At 38.8% G+C, this 22,872-nt stretch overlaps 2 protein-coding genes across 5 annotated transcripts in view; one reads left to right on the forward strand and one right to left on the reverse strand.

The window, feature by feature from the left end:
• DLG2 (discs large MAGUK scaffold protein 2) overlaps nucleotides 1-22,872 on the reverse strand; it is a 1,060,789-nt gene that overhangs the window by 1,033,756 nt on the left and 4,161 nt on the right. For all 4 annotated transcript variants that reach the window (XM_075742480.1, XM_075742449.1, XM_075742451.1 and 1 more), the window contains exon 3: nucleotides 8,073-8,204. In XM_075742480.1, coding sequence (XP_075598595.1) covers nucleotides 8,073-8,204 — 132 coding nt within the window. The remainder of the gene's footprint in view (nucleotides 1-8,072; nucleotides 8,205-22,872) is intronic.
• The window catches only part of LOC104636609 (transmembrane protein 126A), a 130,507-nt gene that overhangs the window by 95,632 nt on the left and 12,003 nt on the right, over nucleotides 1-22,872 (forward strand). The window lies entirely within an intron of this gene.

A 22,872-nucleotide genomic window follows, 5' to 3' on the forward strand; every position in this document is an offset into this window, starting at 1 on the left:
AGCTCTCATCACAAACCAGTAATAAAGGGCTATCCCTATTTAATGCAAAGAGAAAGAAAAGCTTCACACTGGGACAGCAGCCACACAGCAACAGCTGCTGCAACTGCCTTTTATTAATTCTGATTATACATGGAATCCATATGGCCAAGACACACTTAAAAAAACCCAACAAAACAACCCAACAAACACTACAGGAACAAAAAATGGCTTTTATTCCTTGCTGGATATTGAAAACTAACAAGCTCAATAATTATCACATTGCTCATATTAAAAACTCATCTTAAAAATGGTTTCTTTCTAATGCACAGCTTTTGCATTTCAAATGAGAAAAGTCCACAAAGCTTCCTCGTCTGAGATGTAAATGCTATCGTTCATCGGTTAAAAGGCAGCAAAACACAGGCAGAGGGTTGCATTAGGATTACAAGTGATTATGTATTACCTAGGTTGTATCAGCGCTGTAATCGGTTTCTTCTTGTACACAGATAGGCTGAGAATCCAAATACAGACCTGGGCTGGGCTTCTGAATTTTTCAGAGTCCATAAGCATTCATATCAAGTGGGTTTGTGCAATTCTTTAAGGAAAAGGTCAATAGCAAGGATGAGATCGCAATCAAAATTACCACAAATGTAAGAAGTATCAGAGCTTTGCTTTTGAGTTGAGGTCTTTTCTGGTAAATCACAAGCTTTTAATATTTAAATTCTTTAAAAAAAAGCTGATTTGGGGCACCCACACAAGATTCCCACATCGTTGCACATGCAACTTCTCTCAGGGTGGAAAACAACCAAATTACTTCAATATTAAGAAGTTGTGTGGGAGGGCTACTCACATCTCCAGCAAGAACAGGGAGTGCCATGCCCTGGCTCTATTTGCTCCTCATCCCTAACCAGTAAGGCGTCACCGTAACATCCAATAACTCCCAAAGACAAAAGCAATTCTGAGATTTTTGGAGATACAGAAATATTTCAGGTCCTTCATCACAGACACAACTAAGAAAGACTGGGTAACATTTCAGACCGCGGTGAAACTCCCTCCCCTCTCTGGATGTCTTCAGCCTGATTTCTCTATAGTAACATGATGTCTGTCTGCCTTTTTCCTGCATGTGCATCCATCTGCCAGCTCTCACCGGCTAACTTTGAACCCTCTGCCCAATGTCAGTGCAACTCCACGGAAGTGAAAAGCCTAACCTCCTCCAAAGGATCTGCAAATACCGTGGGGTGAGGAGAATTAGAAGCGCTGGAGAGAAATGAAGATACTGCAGGGTAAAATTCACTGCCACGAAAGCAAAAAATAGCGACGGGCCAAAACTCACAGGAAACCAGTCACACTAGATCTGCCGTTTTTTTGGAACAAATGGTTCACTCTGCAACCAGACTTTCGCTGGAAACCGGTAAGGGTTAGTTCCTCAAGCTGGCTGCAGGCCAGCCCCCAGTTCATGAAAAAAAATAAAATAAAATCACACGGCTTCAAACCATCCCGAAGATCTAGCACTGCTACCTTTAGCTCTTTAGAGAGAAAGCAGAAATTTGCTTACTAAGAGAATTGGACTTCAAGAATAAAAGCAGCTGCAGCTGTCTTCAGGCAAAACAAAAGCTGCCCTTGAATTTAAATTTCAGTTCTGCTGTAATTTATGCCGCAACAAAGAAAGATGCCAGTTTGGGAAAGTAGGACTCTGTGCAGAGTAATAACAGGCTTTCCCATTGTCAGAGATGTCATTTGAGTGTTTCTCAAATGTGACAGAGCACTGAAGAGTTTTTGCACATTTCTTTTGCTCCTCGACGTTTGTAATAGTCAGGGAGGGTTTCAATATTTTTAGATATGGCTATAGAAGAATCTTTATTTCTCAGTCAGGGAAGGTCTGAATATAAATCTCTGGAAGAATCGCTCCGACACATGATCCAAGGCAAGCGGAGTCAATGGGAGTTTTTTCCATTGACTTGGTGAATGCTGGACTCAGGCCCTCGGCGAGAGGATTGCCTAACGTCCCTGGGCCGGACGCAGGCTTGGCTGCCCAGGATTAACTCCCGAGGAATTCCGTGTCGTTACAGGAGGTGAAATAGCCTGACATGACCAGAAACCAGCTCACTGAGATTAAGTCTAGAGAACAATGACATACGAGATCAGGGACCTTACATTCAGGAGCACTGTAAGTAGCTAAGCGTGCCAAACACATAAGCAGGCTAAAAACATCTACCGCAAGCAAGCTTGGCAAGTATGAATAGATAACGCCCGGTTGTGCTTTCCAATGAAAAGTTTCCCAGTAGAGCAATTCATTTCATATCCTTCTGGTCCCTGAAACACTGACACAGCACTAAGTGCTGAAACATGGTGCTGCTTGCGGATTGAGAAAGGTTGGTACTACCAAGGGCCACCATCCCCTTGCAAAGGTGACCGTCAATCAAGTTCCCTATTTTGATATCATCAACTCTAACAGATTTACCAGGAGCCTCGTGAAATTTGGCATTGCCTTATTTTCTGTGGTGCCACAAATGTCAAATCTCGTGGTCACTCAAAGGAAGAGCTACAGAAGGGGTGGTTGTGGAGAAAAGCCTGAAAATCATCGCAGTGTTTCTTAAAGACAGAACATAGAAGCAGACAATAACAATCCATGCTATTTTATAGATGATTTCTATGCCTCTTATGCAAATCTCATAAGCTTTTTAATTCTGAAGGCCAGCACTACCATGTATGACGAACACTGGATTTTTGAGGTGTTGCATGATCCTGACTTTTCCTCTGACATCCATAATCGTTCCTCAAACCTGCTATAGTGCAGGCTCCCTCTCCAGCCCAGGACTGTCTCCTGCTTTCCTTGCTGTTTACCCTGCTGTTCACACATCTATTCCCCAGTCCTGACCCTTCCCTCTAGTCTCAGATTTCCTTCTGTCACTATTTCAAGGGTTTCTCCTTAAACACAACATGCCTAAACAAATTCCTTGTCTTTTCAATAATTGCCTCTACATTCTTCTTCTCACCATATTGTCAACAGCATGATTACTCTTCTCGGTATTAAAGCCTACAAATGGAGGGACTTTTTTATCATTATTCTTAGTAGACATCCATGACTACGTCTATTAAAATCTTTCCCATTTTTCATTCTTAGCATTTTCCTTTTGTGACAAGGGCATGTTTTAACATCCCTTCATTACTCCCATGATAGGTTCTTCTCCTGTTTCTTTCATATCTAAACTATCCTGAAATTTAACCATTGCCCTAAGTGCAAGGGGAGTTTCAGTCCGAGCTCACAGTTTTGTAGGCACCAAAATCATTCAAACTAAGACAAATCCATAGGAAAACAAGATCTTGACTTGCTTCATACTTACTATACTAAATGGTTGCATTTGTCAACGGCTTTGCTATTTTTAATAGATATATGCATCCTAAAATAATTAAAGCAAAGGGGGACTTGCTTTGGCTCTCTTAAATGTCTATATTTTACATCCTCCTTATATACCCTATCTGTCCTACACCACTCCAGTAACACGGAGGATCGCAAGATATAACTAGATGCCTGGAAGTTTGGACACTAATTTAACACTATTGAGTTATATTGCCACTTAATTTATACAAACTTTTAGCAGAAAAATAATATGTGATTGCAGAAGAATAATCTGACTTCCTTTTTGACTTAGTTTAAAAGACATTATTGCTTTTTTAAAATGGATTGTTGTAACAAGGCTTGTTTAAAAGTGAGCTGAATGAGGTAAAGAGTCTAAAAAATCTCTTACTAAAAACACAAAATTATATCTTACGTCTCTAAATATCGGCTGTGTCACAGATGACCATAAAATTCTGTAATCCTTACAGTAATGTTTCCTACAACAAATTTTAATGTAGGCAGTTTTATAACATCCACATTATTTTGCAGAAATGGTACAATATCATTTTAAAAAAAAAGGTAATACAGATTTTAGTTGAAAATATGCCATTTTTAAATTCAGGCAAAGTTACACAAGCACGAGAAAAAAACATAAGACATGGTTTCAAAGTCCTCAGGAAATACGTCATCCACTACAGATTGTTTATCTGAATTTTAGAAAAACCTACTGAGATTAGTTTTTACCTAATACTGCATAAGATGATTACAGCTATTTGTGGCACTTTAATTCCTACTAGAAACAAAATGATGTTTTATAGAGATGTATCTACAAAAAACCCCCAACCCTGACATGAACCTCTTTCAACCATTCTCATTCTGCAGAACAGCCTTTTAAGCTGTAAAATCATGCACTTTTCTTAATGAAATAAAGGCTAGACAAATACATAGCAGAGGTTTTTAAAAATAAATTGTGCTAAACTATGTATTGCATTATAAAAACTGATTAAGTTTCATAAAGAGCAGAACTGCAAAAAAAAGTGTTCAGTAGTTTTGACATGCCTATATGATTATCACTACTCTCTTTGTGGTTTTCCTTTTTTGTCTCTCCACAATGCCTCCAAGATGCCCCATTATGAGACAATCCAGCAAACGAGGCATTTGGATTTCTGCAGGTTTCATTTCCTCTTCCTTGCAGGGTTTTTAAAAAATAAACGTTCACATCAGAAGAACATCTGCTACAATTTGAGAGGACCCTGTGATTTTAATATCATCTAGCTACGGATGACCCTACAAAAAGCAAAAATCCTTATGAGCTCACGATAACAACAGTACCATAATTCCTCACCATGCATAGAACGATTGGTACAATCCTTTTGGTGAAAATAATTTGGAATTAAGAGTAATGTCAATATCTAAATATGAGTTCTTCCCCTTGCACACTCCTTCTGAAGAGTTTCTCCTCCTGCCTTCCTCTTAGGGGTGGATTTCGAAAGCATTGTGTTTGGGTCACTGGAGTATAAATGGGACTCCAGAGACAGCAGCTCCACATGTGGCTTTGAAAATGTGTCTCCTAGCAGCTAACTCAGCTGTAACTGAACACAGCGACTCTAGCAACAAGTCCAGCAACAAGAACTGCCTGAAGGGAGAAGGAGATGCTTTTGAACCCAAATTAAAATGTAAAAGGACAATCCTTCAATAATCCTTCTGTAAATCACTTACAGATCTTTCACTTCCATATTTCATAGAATCATAGAATCCCAGACTGGTTTGGGTTGGAAAGGACCTCAAAGCCCATCTAGTTCCAACCCCCCTGCCATGGGCAAGGGACACCCTCCACTAGACCAGGTTGCCCAAAGCCCCATCCAACCTGGCCTTGAACACTTCCAGGGATGGGGCATCCACAGCTTCTCGGGGCAACCTGTGCCAGTGCCTCACCACCCACAGAGTGAAAAATTTCTTCCTAACATCTAATCTAAATCGACCCTCCTTCAGCTTAAACCCATTACCCCTTGCAATAAGGTCTTCCTGGAGCCTTCTCTTCTCCAGGCTGAACAACCCCAACTCTCTCAGTCTGTCCTCATAGAAGAGTCATAGTATTTGTAGTCACTTTTTGCATGTGTAGAATATATATATGAAAAATATTGAATCCTCATTTTTATGAAGCTACTCCCCCATTCAGAAGTCAACAGGTAACATTTTTTGAAACACACTGAAGATAAAAACAATCATGTGCATGTTGAGAGCCCAAATTCAAACATGGCTGGTTGAAGCACAATCACACAAGCATAAATTTAAGAACGAAAGGAACTAAACAACACTTAAATGCTCAGATTTGGCAAGTGCTTCTAACTACATTCTTCTTCATTGGGTCAAGTTATACTCAATTTAAAGAAATCCTACAAATTATTAAAGCATTTTGGAAGTTAATGAGAATTGAACAAACATTTAAAGAACAGGTAAGAATTTATCTACAAAGGAATCAAATTCTACTGAAGCTGTAGGACCTAGATTAATGATTCTTTACCAAAATCACATTTTTCATTAGTAGTTACAGCCTAAATATTCAAAAGGTCAATCAATTCCGGATAAAACCAATGTTTGACAGCTGTAAATGATATCAAGTTTTGAAAAGCTATGAACACTTGGACTCTGAAAATTAAGTCTAATTAAGATTAGGCACTCAAAAATGGATGCTTTAGACATTTTGTAAATATAAAAGACAAAGGAACATTAGCAGTACGGAACTTAAAAAGAGACCAGAATCTCTGCCTTAAGTATTTCTTTGTGTGGTGGTCTGATTTATAGGCGAATGGAAGAAACTATGACAGGAAGCTAAAACAGATGTCATGGAAGTGGGTTTTTTTGAAATACTGATTATGCAAGAAGCTCCCTATTGGTTGTGTAATAACATCATCTACCACACTTAAAATACTGATGAGAAGTCACTCTTTTGTATTACTCCAGAATCTAGACCAACCAAATAGCAACCCAAATGTAAGAATGCGAGACTTCGAACACGTCTTGCAATTCCCAAATCTCTTTTCTAAAAAGAAGCATTTAAGAACAGGGAAAAAGACATCCAAAGGCCTACAAAATGAAATGCTATCTATCTAACTTCTGTAACACCATCTCCTCAAGCTGTTATTGTGGCAATCAAAAGATTTCATTTATTCTTTGGATTCAACCTTAATGTAGCTATAATAACTTTTTCATTTCTGGTATATGTAATACATCAACAAATAATTGCAGCGTAGCCGCGCACAAAGCACGCGTGTTGCTAGAACACTTTGAAGGATTATTTCAAAGTACTACAGAAGTAAATGTACAGCTAATGTCCCTTCTGTGACTTGTGTATTTCTTCAGCACATACTTCTATAGCCACAATTTTCTTCATAAAAATAAGATTGAAACATCCCATCTTTTTTCATTCTTTAGTTCAAATCTATTTATAACTATTTGGTAAATATCATTCAATTATAATTCTATTATTTCCTTTTTTAAAGAATACAGAGCAATTAAAAATTCTGTAGGGTTTATAAAATAAAGCTAATCACTTTAAAGAAGCTGAAAGATATTACAAGTAAAATAGCATTGGCATTAATTATTTCCATTTGCAGGAAATGTTAGAGACTGGTAACACACATTTTTCATAACTGCTACAGAAGTTGCTGAAACTCTTCCCGGACCTCTGTTGTCTTCACAGTAACAGTGCAGTGTTGATGTGCTTCTACTTTTATGATACATAATCACAATTTTTCCCTAACTGCTACTGATTGTAGCTCTGCAATGAGCACCATTGGTACTCTGGCTTCAAACAACCATAACTTGAAGGTACGTATGCTTCCACAAACATCATTTGTGTTAAGAAACATGCCCTTCAGACTAGTTCTGCACAAAATGTACAGATGTTTGTGAAGGAATAAAACATCGAGGGGCCAATGCAGTGTGAGCAAGAGGGCAGAAGGAGGTAGGGCAAGGGTGATGTACAGTTTCTGTCACCACTTCCCATGACTGGCAGCACAGGCACAGCTCAACAGACAACAGAGATGATACAGCACACATGTACGTTCATGACCTTGAAAACATTATATATAATAACTTATGGAGGTTATTTTATATAAAGCTCCAAAACACCAAGTGCTCAATTTTTTGACAAATACCATCATTTACAAGGTGAAACGAGGACTTTCAAGTAAATGGAAGAAAGACTGAGTGATCCGCCAGCACATCTATTTGAACACTGCGACATCGCATGAATGGGAACATTCTGCCAAAGTTTTACTGTGTTCTTGAGCATTTTTCTTGACTCATTTCTGAGTTTCTTTGGCTGACACTTTTCACAAAAACATAATGCAAAAGACACAAAGATTTTAGATGCTACTTGGTGCCAGGGAAATCAATGAAATTTTGGCCATTTACCTGTGTGGAGATGGCTTCATCTTCAACTTTGCATAAGCAGTTACATCCTACTTGGTTCAGTAACTTCCATTAAAAAAAGGAAAGCAGCAAGGTTTAGGGATAACCATTAAATGCCCTATCTTGCATGAGTTTTTGTTACTCTTTCTTTCACTATAAATAAGAAAATACCTTTGAAATATCAGGACAATGAGTTTCCCCACAGAGAACCTGGAAGGATCATCTCAACGTGCTGTTCCATTGTAAACACAAATTAAATAGTGACTAATAAGAAAGTTACTAGGTCTGACCTAGCTCTGGCCTTCAAGAACATACATCTAGTATTAAATATTAGACCTACCTAGAAGTGCCTGAAACAAGCTGCTCTTAAAGATGCCCATCACCTTTCTGATGGCTTTTTTCAGTTGTTGCTCTTCTGGCTTCCTTAGTTTTTTGCAATATTCTTCCAGCAGCACTAAAGCTCGGTCAGTATCTAAAAACAAAAACAAGTACAAAAAAAGTATTTTATTGACTCTGGAAAGTATTTAAATGCTCAAAAATTAACTTCACATTTCTAAAGGCATTGTTCACACACGTAAGGAACATTTACAACAAAAGCTGTTGCATTCTGGTGTTAGCTGTACGTCTTGAGCAACACAGGCAAAACGCAGAGATTAACCCAACACCAAACCCAGGAAGATTATTGCATGTCTGAGATCTCCCTGCAAAGGGAAAACGATCTTTTGAATGGCATCTACAACAAGTATTCAACTTTCATTTATCCAAAACCAGCTGGAAGCTATGGGGTTTGGACCAAATTACAATTTGCAGAAGGTACAAAATTATAGATGATAACCATTAGGGATACCCACGCAAGAAAACTGGCCTTAAAACATATTCAGAGAAGACATGAAAGTGTTTGCTTCGCATCTGCAGCGCTCAGTTCTCTGTTCTCTGAATAGCAAATGTGTATCTGAAAGGCAGGTGTCCAAGAGAGTGGTTGGGTTTTTTTCTGTTCCCTCACTACACAAAATTGCTATCTACCTCTTTGGTAAAAATGAGACTTTGATAGCAGCTTTTCATTCATGTGTTGGCTCAAATGTAGCAATCCAGCCTTTCTGTAAAAGTCCAGAGAAACAGAGCTCTGTTTCTCCTGCTGCTATTATCTTTGTGTAGTCATTTGCCAAGAGCATGAGTGACATACAAAATTGCATGAAATCCAAACATCACCATCTTACACATAAGAAAATAGAGGAAAATGGAGAATCAGACTTCACCTTTCCTTCTGTCCATCCCAACTAGCTCACAGAAACGTCCACACACAAAGGTATGTGACACTGAGATATCTGCACACACTTTTCTAATTATATTGCCACCAAGTTTGCAATAAGATTACAAAATATGAAAATAAATACAAATTAATAATAATAGTAAAACAAGTGCCTCAATTTAAATTTCTTACAGTAGAGTTCAATGCAAGCTTCATTATCAGGAGAGGTTCAGACCCTAGTTAGCTTAAACTCAATAAAGGCAAAACAGACTGCTTTTATCATTCTTTTTTCTAAAGAAGTGGAAATAAACATTTTTTTCACTAAATAAAAAATGATCATCTTTTTGTTCATCCAAGGATCTTGAACATAATCCCTGTAGTGTGGGTCTTGTGGTGTGACAAATTAGTTCATAGTCAGGGCAGAGACACGACTTGTATTCTGTAAGTTGATAACATTCTCCAATTAAAAAGGAAAATATTTAATCAATTATTAATGTTTAAGAAGATGCAATTCCTTTTCTGTCTCATCATAGAAATTCTGGCTGGTCACAAGCACTTTATCAGAGAAATGAAAAACATCATGAATAAAAAGGAATGGGAATTAAATGTGTATATAAATATATACACACACATATATAAAAATATATGGATATATCACATATATATGAAGATTAGGGAGCATTTTATAGCAGTGTATACATTTATAAAATGAAGGAGCTCACAGTTGTCTGCTGCAATCCCACCTTGAAGAGGTCTCCAAGAGGAACCCCTTCTTTCTACGACAGCTGATAAGGGTTAGGCTATTGCCTTGTTTTCACCTAAAGCAGTTAAAAGTGCTTTTAAAAGTGCACTTAGGACCCTCTTATAACCTAAAGAGAGACATCAGCTCTTTTAAAGGCCAGGTCACAACACCTGGGCTGGGGTCCCACCACGGATCACCCAAATCAAAAGCACAGTCTCGAAATAAGGTTCTGGGTCCAAGTTGGATATGGTTAGGATATTCCCAACAAATGGTTGGGAATAAAGAACTTATTCTACATGTGAGCTCACCTTCTTCTGCCTTGAAAACCCCAATCACATCATACCTTTCCCTGACCTCATGACTGTGTCTAACCCACCTGTGAAGCCTGTGCGTTCATTTATACACTGAGAGTTCTGGTGCTGACCTCAATAAAATAATTAGTTAATACCTTAAAGCATGGGTTCACATCAAGCATTCACCTTCCCCCGAGTACGGACACGCATATGCAATGAACACATGATTATTTATATTAAAGTGAAGCAGCAGAGAGTGGTGGGAAACCACTGCAAAGTATCCAGTACTAAGGACACTTTTCAGAAGTGGACTATCTGAGAAACCAGGAAAATGGGATTTGAACGCCTGTTCCACACCAGAGAGATGCCCCACCACTCCCTCTTTCTAAGCCACTTGGTGAAGCGTGCTGACATCCCCTCCTTCATTAATCATTCCTTCCCTAAAGTGTATGGTTCTTACTTTAAAAAACAGCTACAAAACAGTAGCATCCTTCGGGGGTATGAGCAGAGTTTTTATTTTCACTTAAATTATTATTTTTCAGTTGATCAAGATGAAAAAAGATGGGGCTTTGAGCAACCTGGTCTAGTGGAGGGTGTCCCTGCCCATGGCAAGGGCGTTGGAACTAGATGGTCTTTAAGGTCCCTTCCAACCCAAACCATTCTGTGATTCTATGATTCTATGATTAATCCTACTTTTGGTTAAGCCCCAAACAGTCCTAAACTCTACAAACTGAAAAACAAGCAACAGAGCACAGTTCTGGTGTTAAATCTAAATCCTGGCTAAATCCCAGATCAAGTAATTATCTTCCTGCCTAATTTCCCTCCCCAGCTTTAATAGGCTACATTAATTTTTACTCCCTCCCTAAGCTCCTGCATGGAGTTGCAGCTTTTCCCCCCACAATCCCACTCGGTAGCAGTGTATCTCATTTTCCAAATAACCTGTGATGGGTTGCATCTGCTGGGAGATCCAGCCAGCCCCAAGCTGCCCTGCTTTTGCTGAAAGCCACCACTGATGTTCTGGTATCAGCTGGAAACATAATTTGACCAAGAGTATTTTAGCATGGTGGGGAGTGGGGCTGTGTAACCACTGCTACTGGAGCACTCCTGAAAAGCCGAGGGGTTTACGGAGACTATTCTAATCTCCAGTCATTTTGGCACTAGATTGGGCTTTCAAGAAAACAACTTTCAGCCTTTTTGATGAACTTTACTGGTTATAAATTACTTGGGACTAGATCTTCATATGGATTTGAACAGTATTTACCATGATGGGGCATAATCCTGTTCAGCACTGGCACACAACATTCATACCCCTACACAACAATCAAACAGATATATGAACTAAAACAATAATATGGCATGTCTGAAGAATACTAAGTACTCTCCAAAATAAAAACCATCTTCAACCCCCAGTTATATCAAAAGCAAATGAGGACATCCAGTACTTCACCTTTTGGGGCTGCCTGACAGCTACAAAGCTTCAATAGAATTTGGCTGCAAGAACTGACTGCCTGGACTGCAGCACAATAGTCAAATAAACACCATATTCCCTGCCACCCAAATTAAAAGATTCTGAAGCTGAATACCCCCACATTCTTCTCATGAAGAAGAATGGCGGACTGGTGGTTTTCATGAAGCACTGGATCACTGTATGTATGCGATTACAATATCCAACGGAGCACATGGTTAATTTTTAGCAGCCAAAATAAGACCTGTACCTTACAGTCAGAGTATATCATAAATACAACCAAAAAAAATCTTTGTTCTATGGTACCACTATTCTTCTGTGCTGATACCAGAACCAAATTCAAGCAAGACCACAAATCCACTGAACACACAATTTAATATCCCAAGCTGTGAGCCTCCGTGTTGATCCTGAGTAGGTCCTTTGTCTGATAACAAAAGACCACTGAAAAGTAAATACCAGCTGTGCCCCATGAGGTCTAGTGGACATAGTTTTAGGTTTTCTTACTGTTTCTTTGCCTATTATGACACTATTTTTAAATTGATCCTACTGGCTTTGAAAGATGATTTTGACAAGAATTATTCAGAAGATACAGTCCCGCAAAAACTCACATATATTCTAGACAGTATATCCATTACTGTTTTGTTTAAGTAAATCATACTCAAAACATCTTAATACAATAATAAGAAAAAAATCTTTATGGATCAAACAGCTTTTATGGTCCTACTGCAGGTAGGACCTACTGGTCCAAGATGTTATCAGTTAACCCAAACTAACCAATAATTCTGTAAATTTTATTGCTTTATCACTCTGTAATTTTTTAACCGGTTCATAAATGTTTGTGGCTTATGTTACCGATCAGGGAATGGGCAATTGCTACAATACAACAAATTGGAGATATGTGATATTGAAACAAAACTGTAGATCAGTAACTTTGCTTACTGGATTTCTTTGGAAAACTTTTTCCTCCCTCAAACAATCTAAAGTTTTACCACACAAGAAATTATTTAATTTTTCTTCTACAGAATGAGTCTCTGCTTAATGTAATGTATTGATCTCTGTAAGAATCGAAAAAAGGCAAACCCTTTCCTTGGAGTTATTATTCTAGAAGGGATCATTAGAAAGTAATCCACAGCACCGTCCCCACACTTTATAGACACACTTTTATGTAATGTCGATTTTTAAAGCTCCGTAAGTAGACAGTTATATTATAGAGCCAAAAAAATGTGTGGGGCAACACTTATACATCTGATGAAACAAATAATGAAATTATATAGAAAATGCATGGTTAATACAACCCAAGTTATATTTTAACAATCATAGCTTCAGTGTAACTTATAGAGAAAAAGTTTTCCAGGGATACTGTCAAGAAGAATGAAGCCATACGTAGAAGCAGGTACAGAGTAATGTGTATTATGTATCAGGAGAAATTAAATTCTCACCAGTAAAAACTTGTTTCCTAAAGCATTGCTCTTAAAATTTAAGCTACAGGTATGAAAGATTAAATGTCATACACATATTTAAAGCAAGAAAGGAAATTCTGCAATTAATTTATCATCTATTTTGATAAAATGATGTTAAAATCAATTCTATCTGCTTCTCAGGGTCTGTACCCGAGATCTGGATGCCACTTGCAATACTAACCAATACCTTAAAGAAGAAGGATTCTTCTCCTCTTCTGCTCTATTTCTGGGTCTTTGCCATACTCTCATTTTTTGCAAGCACATTTTAGAATCACCAAAACTCCATGTAGGCAAGGAGACACAGAAAAAAATTGAGCTTCAGTTTTTTGAGTGCACCAGGTGGGCACTCTGCTTTTGATGACATGAATGTGTTTAGGTGACTGGAAATCTTAGGGGAGTTACGTATACAAAAACTGAGTTACGTGCTTACGTGGTGCAGGTATGTGGTGCTTGCGAGGACACCCACACAACTGCCGAGTAAAGAAAAGCACATAAATGCTGCGAAATCGTGATGTCGTTATTTTAAGTACACTTTACAGTGGTCTAAACAAGTACACAGCTGCAGCCCTACAGAGGAAGAAGGTCCATGGTGTCCTTTGAAATGCCTGTACATTGGTTTGACCTTGTAGACCCAAGGCTCAAATATTTACTTAAGCAAAATCTAAACACCCCTGGGAGCTGCGCTTGCTTGAAGGCAGCAGGATTGGACTTCACTTACGCACCATTTGAGTTCATCTAACTACACTTACTGCAGCACTGAAAGGATAGTACCGGTAGAGTTGAAGCACTGCAGTTCTGCTGGGGTGGAGACAGTTGTGTCAATTAAAAAGTCTTTGATACCTTCAGATGGGACAGAGGATGACACGGCCATGCCCACACATGGCAGTTCACACGACATGACGTCTGTGGGAATAGCTATAGGATACAGGAAACAGTTTTCCTAAGTATCTCCCAGATGTTGTTCAAACCATTTATCGTTTACATTAACTATGTCGGGTCTGAAGATAATTTATGAATATCTATGAATTTCAATAATTAAATTGGAAAAGATTTGACTAACAGGATTCATTGAAACTATAGGAGAAAGATAAAACTGATTCAAAGCCAGTCTCCAAGAAGCCTCCTCAAACGAAGGTATGTTGAATGATGATGATTCAAAACAAAGAAAAAGATGACAGAAGCACCACATAATTCAGGCAGATGCTGTTACATGCCTATTTTCAAGCCCGTATAGCTCCTTCTGGCCACAGCCATATAGGCAGAACTTTATATGGTCCCGTATACAATACTGGCCAGGACCAAACACTGGTTTTGCGCACAAATTGCTATGCTTTGAACACCCGCAAGTCTGCTGAGAGCTGCTGCTGTCTTCCACAGGCGTATGATCCTGTGTCCCAACTCCTGCTGCGAAGCAAGGTAGCTCAGAAGATGGAGGGGGGGAAAAAAGCAAATACGATTCCAAATTCAGCAAGAACTGGAAACTTCTGCCTTGCACATGTAAGAAATCACAGCTGGCTGGGTAACAGTGCCCTGCACGAGCACAAGGTAGTATCAGGCAGCCACTGCCTCTCAGGGAACCCCAAATCTGCTCAGAAACCCAGAACAGCCTGTTGGTAAGTTTAGGATCATATTTGCATTTCTTTCCTCCCATTGGCATCAGAGTTTGTGGATGAAAAGACTTTTGGGGTGCAATAGTATGGAAAAATGTTGAACTAAAATAAACAAAAAATATTATTGTTTCATCAGTGACAAGTGTTTAACATTAGCTGAGCTCTAACCCTAACTGAGTTGATAAAACTAAGGGGGTTTTAACTTCAATTTCTCTTTTACTTTTTTTCCTAATTGTATCTGCTCCCTTTCCTGACAGGGATTTTGATTATTTTCTGACTTGTGAAGTCTGTGGCATAGGTGACTTTTTAAAGAAAAACATGCCAACACATTTCAGGAGACCCTTTCCAGCTTTTGGAGAGCCAGAAAATGTAGGGCACTGAAGCTGGAAAAGGCACGAAGAATGGGGGAGGAAAAACACAGCAGCCAAAATAGAAGTGAGAAATGCAATCAGAGCACTGGGAAAGAGAGCAAGGAAGTTTTCCCAGTGAACTTCGATAACTTTAGAAGAAAATGATCTCAAAAAACTACTTTTACTTTTGGAGAGTTCACACTTTCATTTAGATGATCATTGACTAAAGAGCCAGAGGTCTGAGCAAACACTGTTCCTTGCCTCAATTATTTTAAGATCTCTTGATTTGATTCTCTGCTCTGGAAAGCTCAAAAAATTAAAATGAGTTGGTACAGATCAATGGGAGGGGATGCAATATTTTATAAGAAATTTCCCGGCAACCTGCCTTGGGACTGATCCAAGCCAAAGCCATCAGTAACTCATTTATCTTTTTAATCTTCACACACAACAGCAAATAAAAAGGACCCAATCCTGTTAGCACGCAATGCTCTGTACACACACCTGGGCTTTAAAACTCCTACATGAAACTGTATTTTAAAATCTGAAGTTTCTAAACTAGAGGTGTAAGACAGTTAAATTTTAGAAAGAAACACAAGAAATTGTACACTAAGACAGTTGAGAAAAGCACAAATTGTAGGCTCCAATGCTTCAAAAGGCTTGAGAACTATTAGACAAATGACAATCTTAAAATATGTACATATAAACATAAATATGAGATGCAAATTAATCTAGCAGACTGCATAGAGGGAGAGCAGACAGGGACTATGTGGCCCTGCACAAACCAGAATGCTCGGAGCATCTTGGGCCCATCATATCCGCAATAGGACTTTAATGAATTAGCCAGAAAAGGCAACATATGGGTTGTGCAACCTTGAGGAAGCATAAGGCATTACGTATGTGACAAATACTATCACCCAGTGTGATGAGCACTCACAACAAACAAGCAAAAGGGTTAAAAATAACAGCTCCTGAGAGTATGCACAACACATAAACCCATCTTCTGTCTTGCTAGGGAAAACAAGTGGACAGAAAAAGAGGGTTGCATCATTTAAGGCATCACCGGGCAGGCTTCTTCCTGGGGGTTCAGCTTTTAGGAACTAGAGCAGAACACAGAGGAGACGACTGCCACATTGTCTGTGAAGACTAATCTTGTGCCAGTGGAAAGACCCCTCCACGGAATGATACTTAATTAAGGTTGCATTCCGAGTTGCCCTCGCTCTCCGATAACTGTAAAAAGAAGTGCAACCTCCCCAAATTACCCGTAGCCTTGGTGAATTCTCTGCACAGACTGCTTTCCTGCAAGCACAAATTTAGGAACGGTTTAGTTGCGAAGCGATGTTATTCTAGACCTTGGTGCTGTTAGCAGACAAGAAATGGGCCAGCTATTCTGTGAGAAGAACTGCCATGCAAGTACCAGAGCAAATTTCACAGAACAAAGCAACAGCATGCCCTTAATATCAGGTAGGTTAAGGGGAAACCAGGCACCCAAATGCCAAGGAAAACTGGACTAGAGTTAAGAGGACAGGCAGCTCTGCACTGAACAGTGCTAACATGCAGTTGCACAAATTGCCAGTGCAAAAGGCTGCAATCAAACAGCAGAAGTTGCACGGCAGTCTCTCGTTGCAGAATATTGATTTGTGCAGATGATGCAACGAACAGGGCTAAATGCTCTGCAAGTCAGATTGCTTTGAAGGGCATGAGTTACGTGTCAGCTGTATTCTCTGAGAAACAGAAATTACAGGCACACGGAGGCCGGAGGAGCCCTGTTAGGTTTTCAGTTCACCTCCCTGCTGTGCAGAAGGACCCAGACTTACATCCGTCCCATAGATGCCCAACTTCACTGGTGCCTCCTACAAAGTCCACAAGCTCCCAAAGGAACACCAAATCGTGGTATTATTTCTTTAAGCAAGATCTCAACAACTTCCCTGGCTTTGTTGGTGCGACATGGGAAGGCTTCAGGCCATCCTGTAAAAGTATCCACCAATACTAATAGATACCTGAACCCTCCTTTTCTTGGTACCTCAGTGAAATCTACCTTCACCATCTAATTTCAGTGCTTGAAGGTTCTAGTGGGGTTTTTCCTACGATATAATTTCCATCTTTTTGGTTACGAGACAGCTGCTTCTTGTCCTCCAGATGCTGACGTGGAAAGCAAACCACCGTCATTCCCTGTATAGCCTTTTCTATATGGTGTGACTTGTCACGTCTCTCCCCTGCTCAGTCTCCTTCTTCCCAGGCTAAACAGTTCCAGCATCTGCAACTTTTTTACATGGTTTACATCCCCAAAGCCTCTTATTCTCTTTTCTGGAATTAAATTTATCTTAAAGCACAGTGTCTAAAGTCCAGCTGAGGACCCAGTAATGCTGCAGAACACAGACTGGAGGACGAAGCTGGACAGAAGTAGTGTCAGCTTTATGAAACACAACACACGCACACAAATGACCAGGAAATCAATGAGAATAGAAGAGTGATGGGGTTCTTTTTTTGCTTGTTTGTTAAGAATCAGATTTTTTGTCTAATCTGCTATAAGGAAAAATGGCTCAAGAAAAATTTCCATTATTGATGTAAGGTTGTTGTCTAAGTAACTTGACGCTTGATTTTACATGTAACCATGCACCAATTCTGTTAAACTGCTACTTTTACATATTTTTTTACTTTTAAATATATCCCTTTAAACTTGACTAACCATACTTACCCAAGGAACAGGATGACTATATAATGATCAGTTCGTGACTGGCTCAACATAAAACCACAAACTTTTCTCCAGCATTTCTGCTTATCAGAAAGCATCTTGAAAACCAAGTTGTCTTCCTGCCTTAGTGCCCCAGATGGGAATACGCGACCCCTGCAACCCCACAGATATCTCTCCTCTACTCACCCTTTTCTGTAAACTACAATTAAATCTTGAAAAAATACTTAGTGTACAATCTGTTTGTCTTATGTGTCAGGCTTTACCATAATAAGGAAGAGTCTGCTTATTTCTTCACTATCAGTGGCTCAGTCTGGGACCTGGATTCTTTCCACCACATCGCTTCTTTTCAGGGACCACCAAAGGGCTTCAGCATCTGCTGACATCGGCTGCTCACGCCCCCAGGGCCATTCCTTTTTTTTCAGTGAGCTCTTTTTCCCCAGCCGCATTGAAGGTAACACAGGGCCTGCTCGTTAGCGATCCTTTCTCTAATTTCTTGACCTGGCCACACAGACTGTTCATGTCTCAGACACTACAGAGAGCAGATTTCGGGGCCCTGAGACTCCTCCTAAAACTACAAAAACCCTGCAACTACAAGTAGCTTCACCTGAACTTCTTGTTTCTGCCTTTCAAGTGTCACAATGTTAAAATCTAGATGTGCAAATGCTAATATTAAATCAACAAGGCAAATCTGAAGACAAAATGAAAAATGAAGCCACGAACACCCAAAATGATGTAGCACCAACTGAAAACCTCTTATTTATACGGTAGAGTAATTGTAAATTGACATCTTAACAGTGTAAAATTATTAAAGACCCCTGCTTTGAAGTGCTTACAGTCTAACTGTGTGTAATACAAAAAACTAGTGGAACTTGAAATATAGTTGCAACAGTAAAAACCAGGAGTTATACACTTAATACAATTGCTGTGTAGGGTTGGTTTTTTTTGCTTTAAGAGAACATTCAACATCAAAATTAACATAAATGTGAAAATTGGAATGAGACAGAAAGCTAACAAAAAGATGTCTGTTCAGGAATAAATAACTTCCAAACTCATACAAAAGAAGTAGTATATCACATGAAAGAAAACAATGTGGAATTAAAAAAATCCAGATCTAATTCAGTAATACTAATGTTTTTCTAGTGGTGCAAAAAAAAATAAAATGGAATGAGATTAAATTGCCTTTATTTATTACCAAAATACGCATTATGGTCTTACATTTTCTCACATTTACATCGGAATTTTCCATTCAAGAACTTTTGTATTAAACTAGAGTCTCTGAATTAATAAACAAAACATGCGCCTCCAGGAAACAACAGAAAATTTATTCTACATTTTGGACATTAAACAACTGAATCTGTAGATCTGCAAAGTTTTGTTCGGGATTTGTTTGTCGTGCTTTTAGTTTGTTTGTATGGGCTTTTTGTGTTAAAAGAACAGCTCAGCAAGCATCCATCTGCAAGGCAGTATTATTGTAGTGCACACCACCTAGGACTGAATTGGAAGGTGACTTGAACTATTCCACTACAGCATAACAAGATATATGCCACACAGCCAGGGGAAAGAAGAGCATTGTAAAACATAGAATATTGGTTTCTGTTTGTAAAACCATAAATTGTCCAGATTCCCTCTTTCCAGGAAACTCTATATGATTCAGTTCCCTGATAAATGTGTTTTGAAGGAAGCATTGACCTCTTCATCCCCACAATGAAGACAGACTTAAGGACATGTGCACTAACTTGTCCAGTTGAAGAGAGTTTAATGCCACCAAAAGCTCTTCTGGACCACAGCCATTAAAAAGCAAATTGTTTCCTCACATATTTCGTATGTTGGTTACCACTGTCATCACCCATCAGGTCAAGGCAGCTTCGCTGGCTATTTCTGGGATGAATATGGCAAGAGAAAACATGACCTTTGTTTTTATAAAGATGTGGTTTGGCACTGTTCTAATCTACAGTAAATACAAGAAGATACCATAGTGAAACAGACCTTAAATACTTGTAAGAAGCAAGAACCCGGTATGACCTGACCAAAATAAGTAAATCTGAGTAAAGCAGATTTTTCTTATTTTGCTGAAGCAGGGACTGCACAATCATTTTTTATCACATTTGACCACTAGTTACAAATTCAGCTTTCTCCCCATGGTCACCCTCTGACATCTAACTTGGGCATCTGCAACAAATTCAGAAAGAAATAAGAGAGGATGAGAAGGACAAAAATACGCTTATAATGCAAGACACCTTTACAATAGTGTGCAATATGCATTTAAGAGGAATGGAGGAGGATGCACAGCTTTCTCTTGTGTCTGTATCAACACTATGGCTGCCTCCAGTTCTAGTGACTAACAGTACAATAATTTATAACACTTTTTTCCCCACAAAAAAAATGAATAGTGTTAATTTATAGCACTCATAGAACACATAACATCAGCTCTCATAAAGGTCTCAGATAAGGAGATGGTTTTTCCACTAAAATTTATATGAGAGACTGAGACATTGTCTAACTGAGGCAAGTGACTCAGTGCGGTTACCCTATGGTCCCTCTACGGTCTATGGAGAGAGAGAAGATGACAATTGTCAAGAAGACAGTTCAGATTTTAGGTGGGTTAAAACGCCCTTTGAGAGTGGATCTCTCTCTGCTGACCAAAGAAACCCTCCAAGACAACAAGCTCAGCACCCTGCGTAGGTGAGGCAACTAAAATGGGATGGATCTGCATTAAACATCTGACAAATACCAGAACAATGGAATAGCTGGAAAAAGAATATAAATTTCACTGTTTCCAGTCCAGAGTTCACTTAGCTTTGAAGCCTGCATCTATACAACAAAGACGTGTACAGTATTATGCCTGCTCCTATAGTCCTTTTGTGTGCAAAATATCTCACTGTTTCTCACAGAGGAAACAATGGCTGGCTGGAAAAAAAGATTACTGCCATAAAAGCAACTACGTCTTTAAATCAAAGCTTTATGGTGAAAGTTGGCAAGTTTAGATAGCAATTTTCTGCCACTTGTTTGTTTAACTCTTGGAAAACTAAAATTGTTCTTTCTGCAGTCTGTAAACACAACCTACAACCTTGCACTGCTGCCAGTCAATTCACTGTAAAAACTGAGAGGGAGTTGAACAGAACTTGGAGTGAAAAATGTGGCATTTTAGCCATGTACTTATTTGAGAATACTTATCCAGCAATTAGAAGGACAAAAAGTCTGTAATACGAATGACTTAGAAGTAAAAGGGAAACAAAAATCTCCAATACATCCTGGATTTCTTGCTCTAAGCTGTAAGGAGCCTACAACTACATTCACTACGATTTTTGAGCACAAAAAGTTATATTCTTAAAATTAAATTTTGTTATCTAAAAAGAAGTTGCCAGTTTTAAAGAGATTTAGGGCATGAAGAACTCCAATGCATTAATGGGAACTAGCGTTGTCTGGTCCTTCATGAACTTTGCTTTAAAAGTTCCTGCTGAGTTGGTTTTAGACCCCTTCCTTTCAACAGACCAGCCACATAAAGTTAGCATTACCCTACAAAATCTAGCATTTCATAAAGCCTATCTGTCAGATTCTTCTCCACGGCACAGAAGTAGTCCACATGGGATCAGACTGAGACTTTTTTAATTCTCACTTAATAAAACATGTCCTTGAAAGCATTTCTTTATATAAGAGATATGATGAAAAAAGTTACTCCATGACAAATAGAATCAGCATGCCTTTATAAACTGGCTACAAGGTGGAGTGAGTCAAGATGATATTAATAGCAGCCCACAGGTTTCATCTGGTGAAAGATACAATTCCCCTCACTCTCAGAGGCAGAAAGTGGGATGAGGGCAGCATAAATCCCAACATTCAAGTATTTCTTACTGCCTAGACATAGTTAGATGTGTAAAGATGGTGACAGGGTTAGTCTAGAAGCACATGTGCAGCCAGGCATCTAGATGTGGGGTTTCCTGCCATCTCGTGTGAATCACACGCAGGGTTCCAGTAACTGGAATCTGGTCTCTATCACAGAGGAGCATGGATCTAATTAGTTCTTTCCGTCACTGTGAAAGACAAGCATTTTATGCTTTTAACTACTCCGTAGATGAATCCAAAATACATGCAATTACAGATCTAAATATAGTCCCTTACAGTTAGCAGAAATCAACTTGGCTAAGTAACTCAGGAGGGAGGGAGAGAAGACATCTAAAAACACAGAAAAACCTGCCTTCACTTAGTAACCTGACCTCACCTCTTCTGTACTACTGTACTTTGAAGCGAAGCTTTCCTCAAGAAGTTCCATAAATTTGTTATGAATAGTTGTATTCAAACATATCCTAGTTTGTTTGTGAAAGTAAAGTAAAAATTAAGCAAAAATAAAGAACTTATTTCTCAAATTTGTTCATCCCATAGTGTCTCTAAATGGTACTGTCCAAACATAATTTTTTAACTAAAATCAAATGTCTCGTTTGATTTAAAATTTTAAGTGTACTTAAGTAAAAGATGAGCAACCAAAGAGAATAGCTATTCATTTAATCACACAGCAATAGTGCAATAATCCATACAACGTCTCGTCCCCTATCTAAGGGAGCACGTTCAATGCCTGCAGAGTAATCCCCTCTCCCTTCCCAGCCTTGCTTTTTTTCTTTTTTTTTTTTTTTTTTTTCTTTTTCTGAGACTGACAGCAAGCATGCCAACTCCTTCTTGGAAATGTGGAGCCTTATCTCCCTCCAGAATGAAATGAGAAAACAATATCCTCTCACTCTAGCACATCAGGCAAGGTCAATCACATACTGAAACAAACATGATCAGAACCAGTAGCAAACCTTTTTTTCCACATCCATAAGAAATCAATGCTTCCTCAAAGGTGTATATGTTTTTTTACTATTAAGTAAACCATTTTTTTTCCTGACTAAACAGGCCTAGACTTTTAAAAGCAAGATGGCAGACATCGTATCAAGCAGTAAGGTAAAGTGTAAATTAGGTCCAAAGCTATGTGAAATTTGAAGACCAGTGCTGGATGTGAAAGCTCTTTCAAAGGCAAATTCTCAGAATGCATTCACTGTTCTTTAGAAAGACCCAGAACGGGTCAATGCCAAAGGAAGCAGTGTTTGGTAACAACTTCCAGTGATAAATATCAGGATATTTTAAAACTTGTTTCTACAGGTTTCTCTGTCTCAATACTGATTTTAGAAGAATATTTTGATCAAATCCAAAATAGCAACACATAAAAAGTGCTGAAAGGGAGAGGGATAATCCTGTCCTTAATGCTGCTATTGAAATACATACTTTTGCACAGCCTAGCAGAGAGT

Source organism: Balearica regulorum, chromosome 1 (assembly GCF_011004875.1).
Source record: "Balearica regulorum gibbericeps isolate bBalReg1 chromosome 1, bBalReg1.pri, whole genome shotgun sequence".
NCBI lineage: Eukaryota > Metazoa > Chordata > Aves > Gruiformes > Gruidae > Balearica > Balearica regulorum.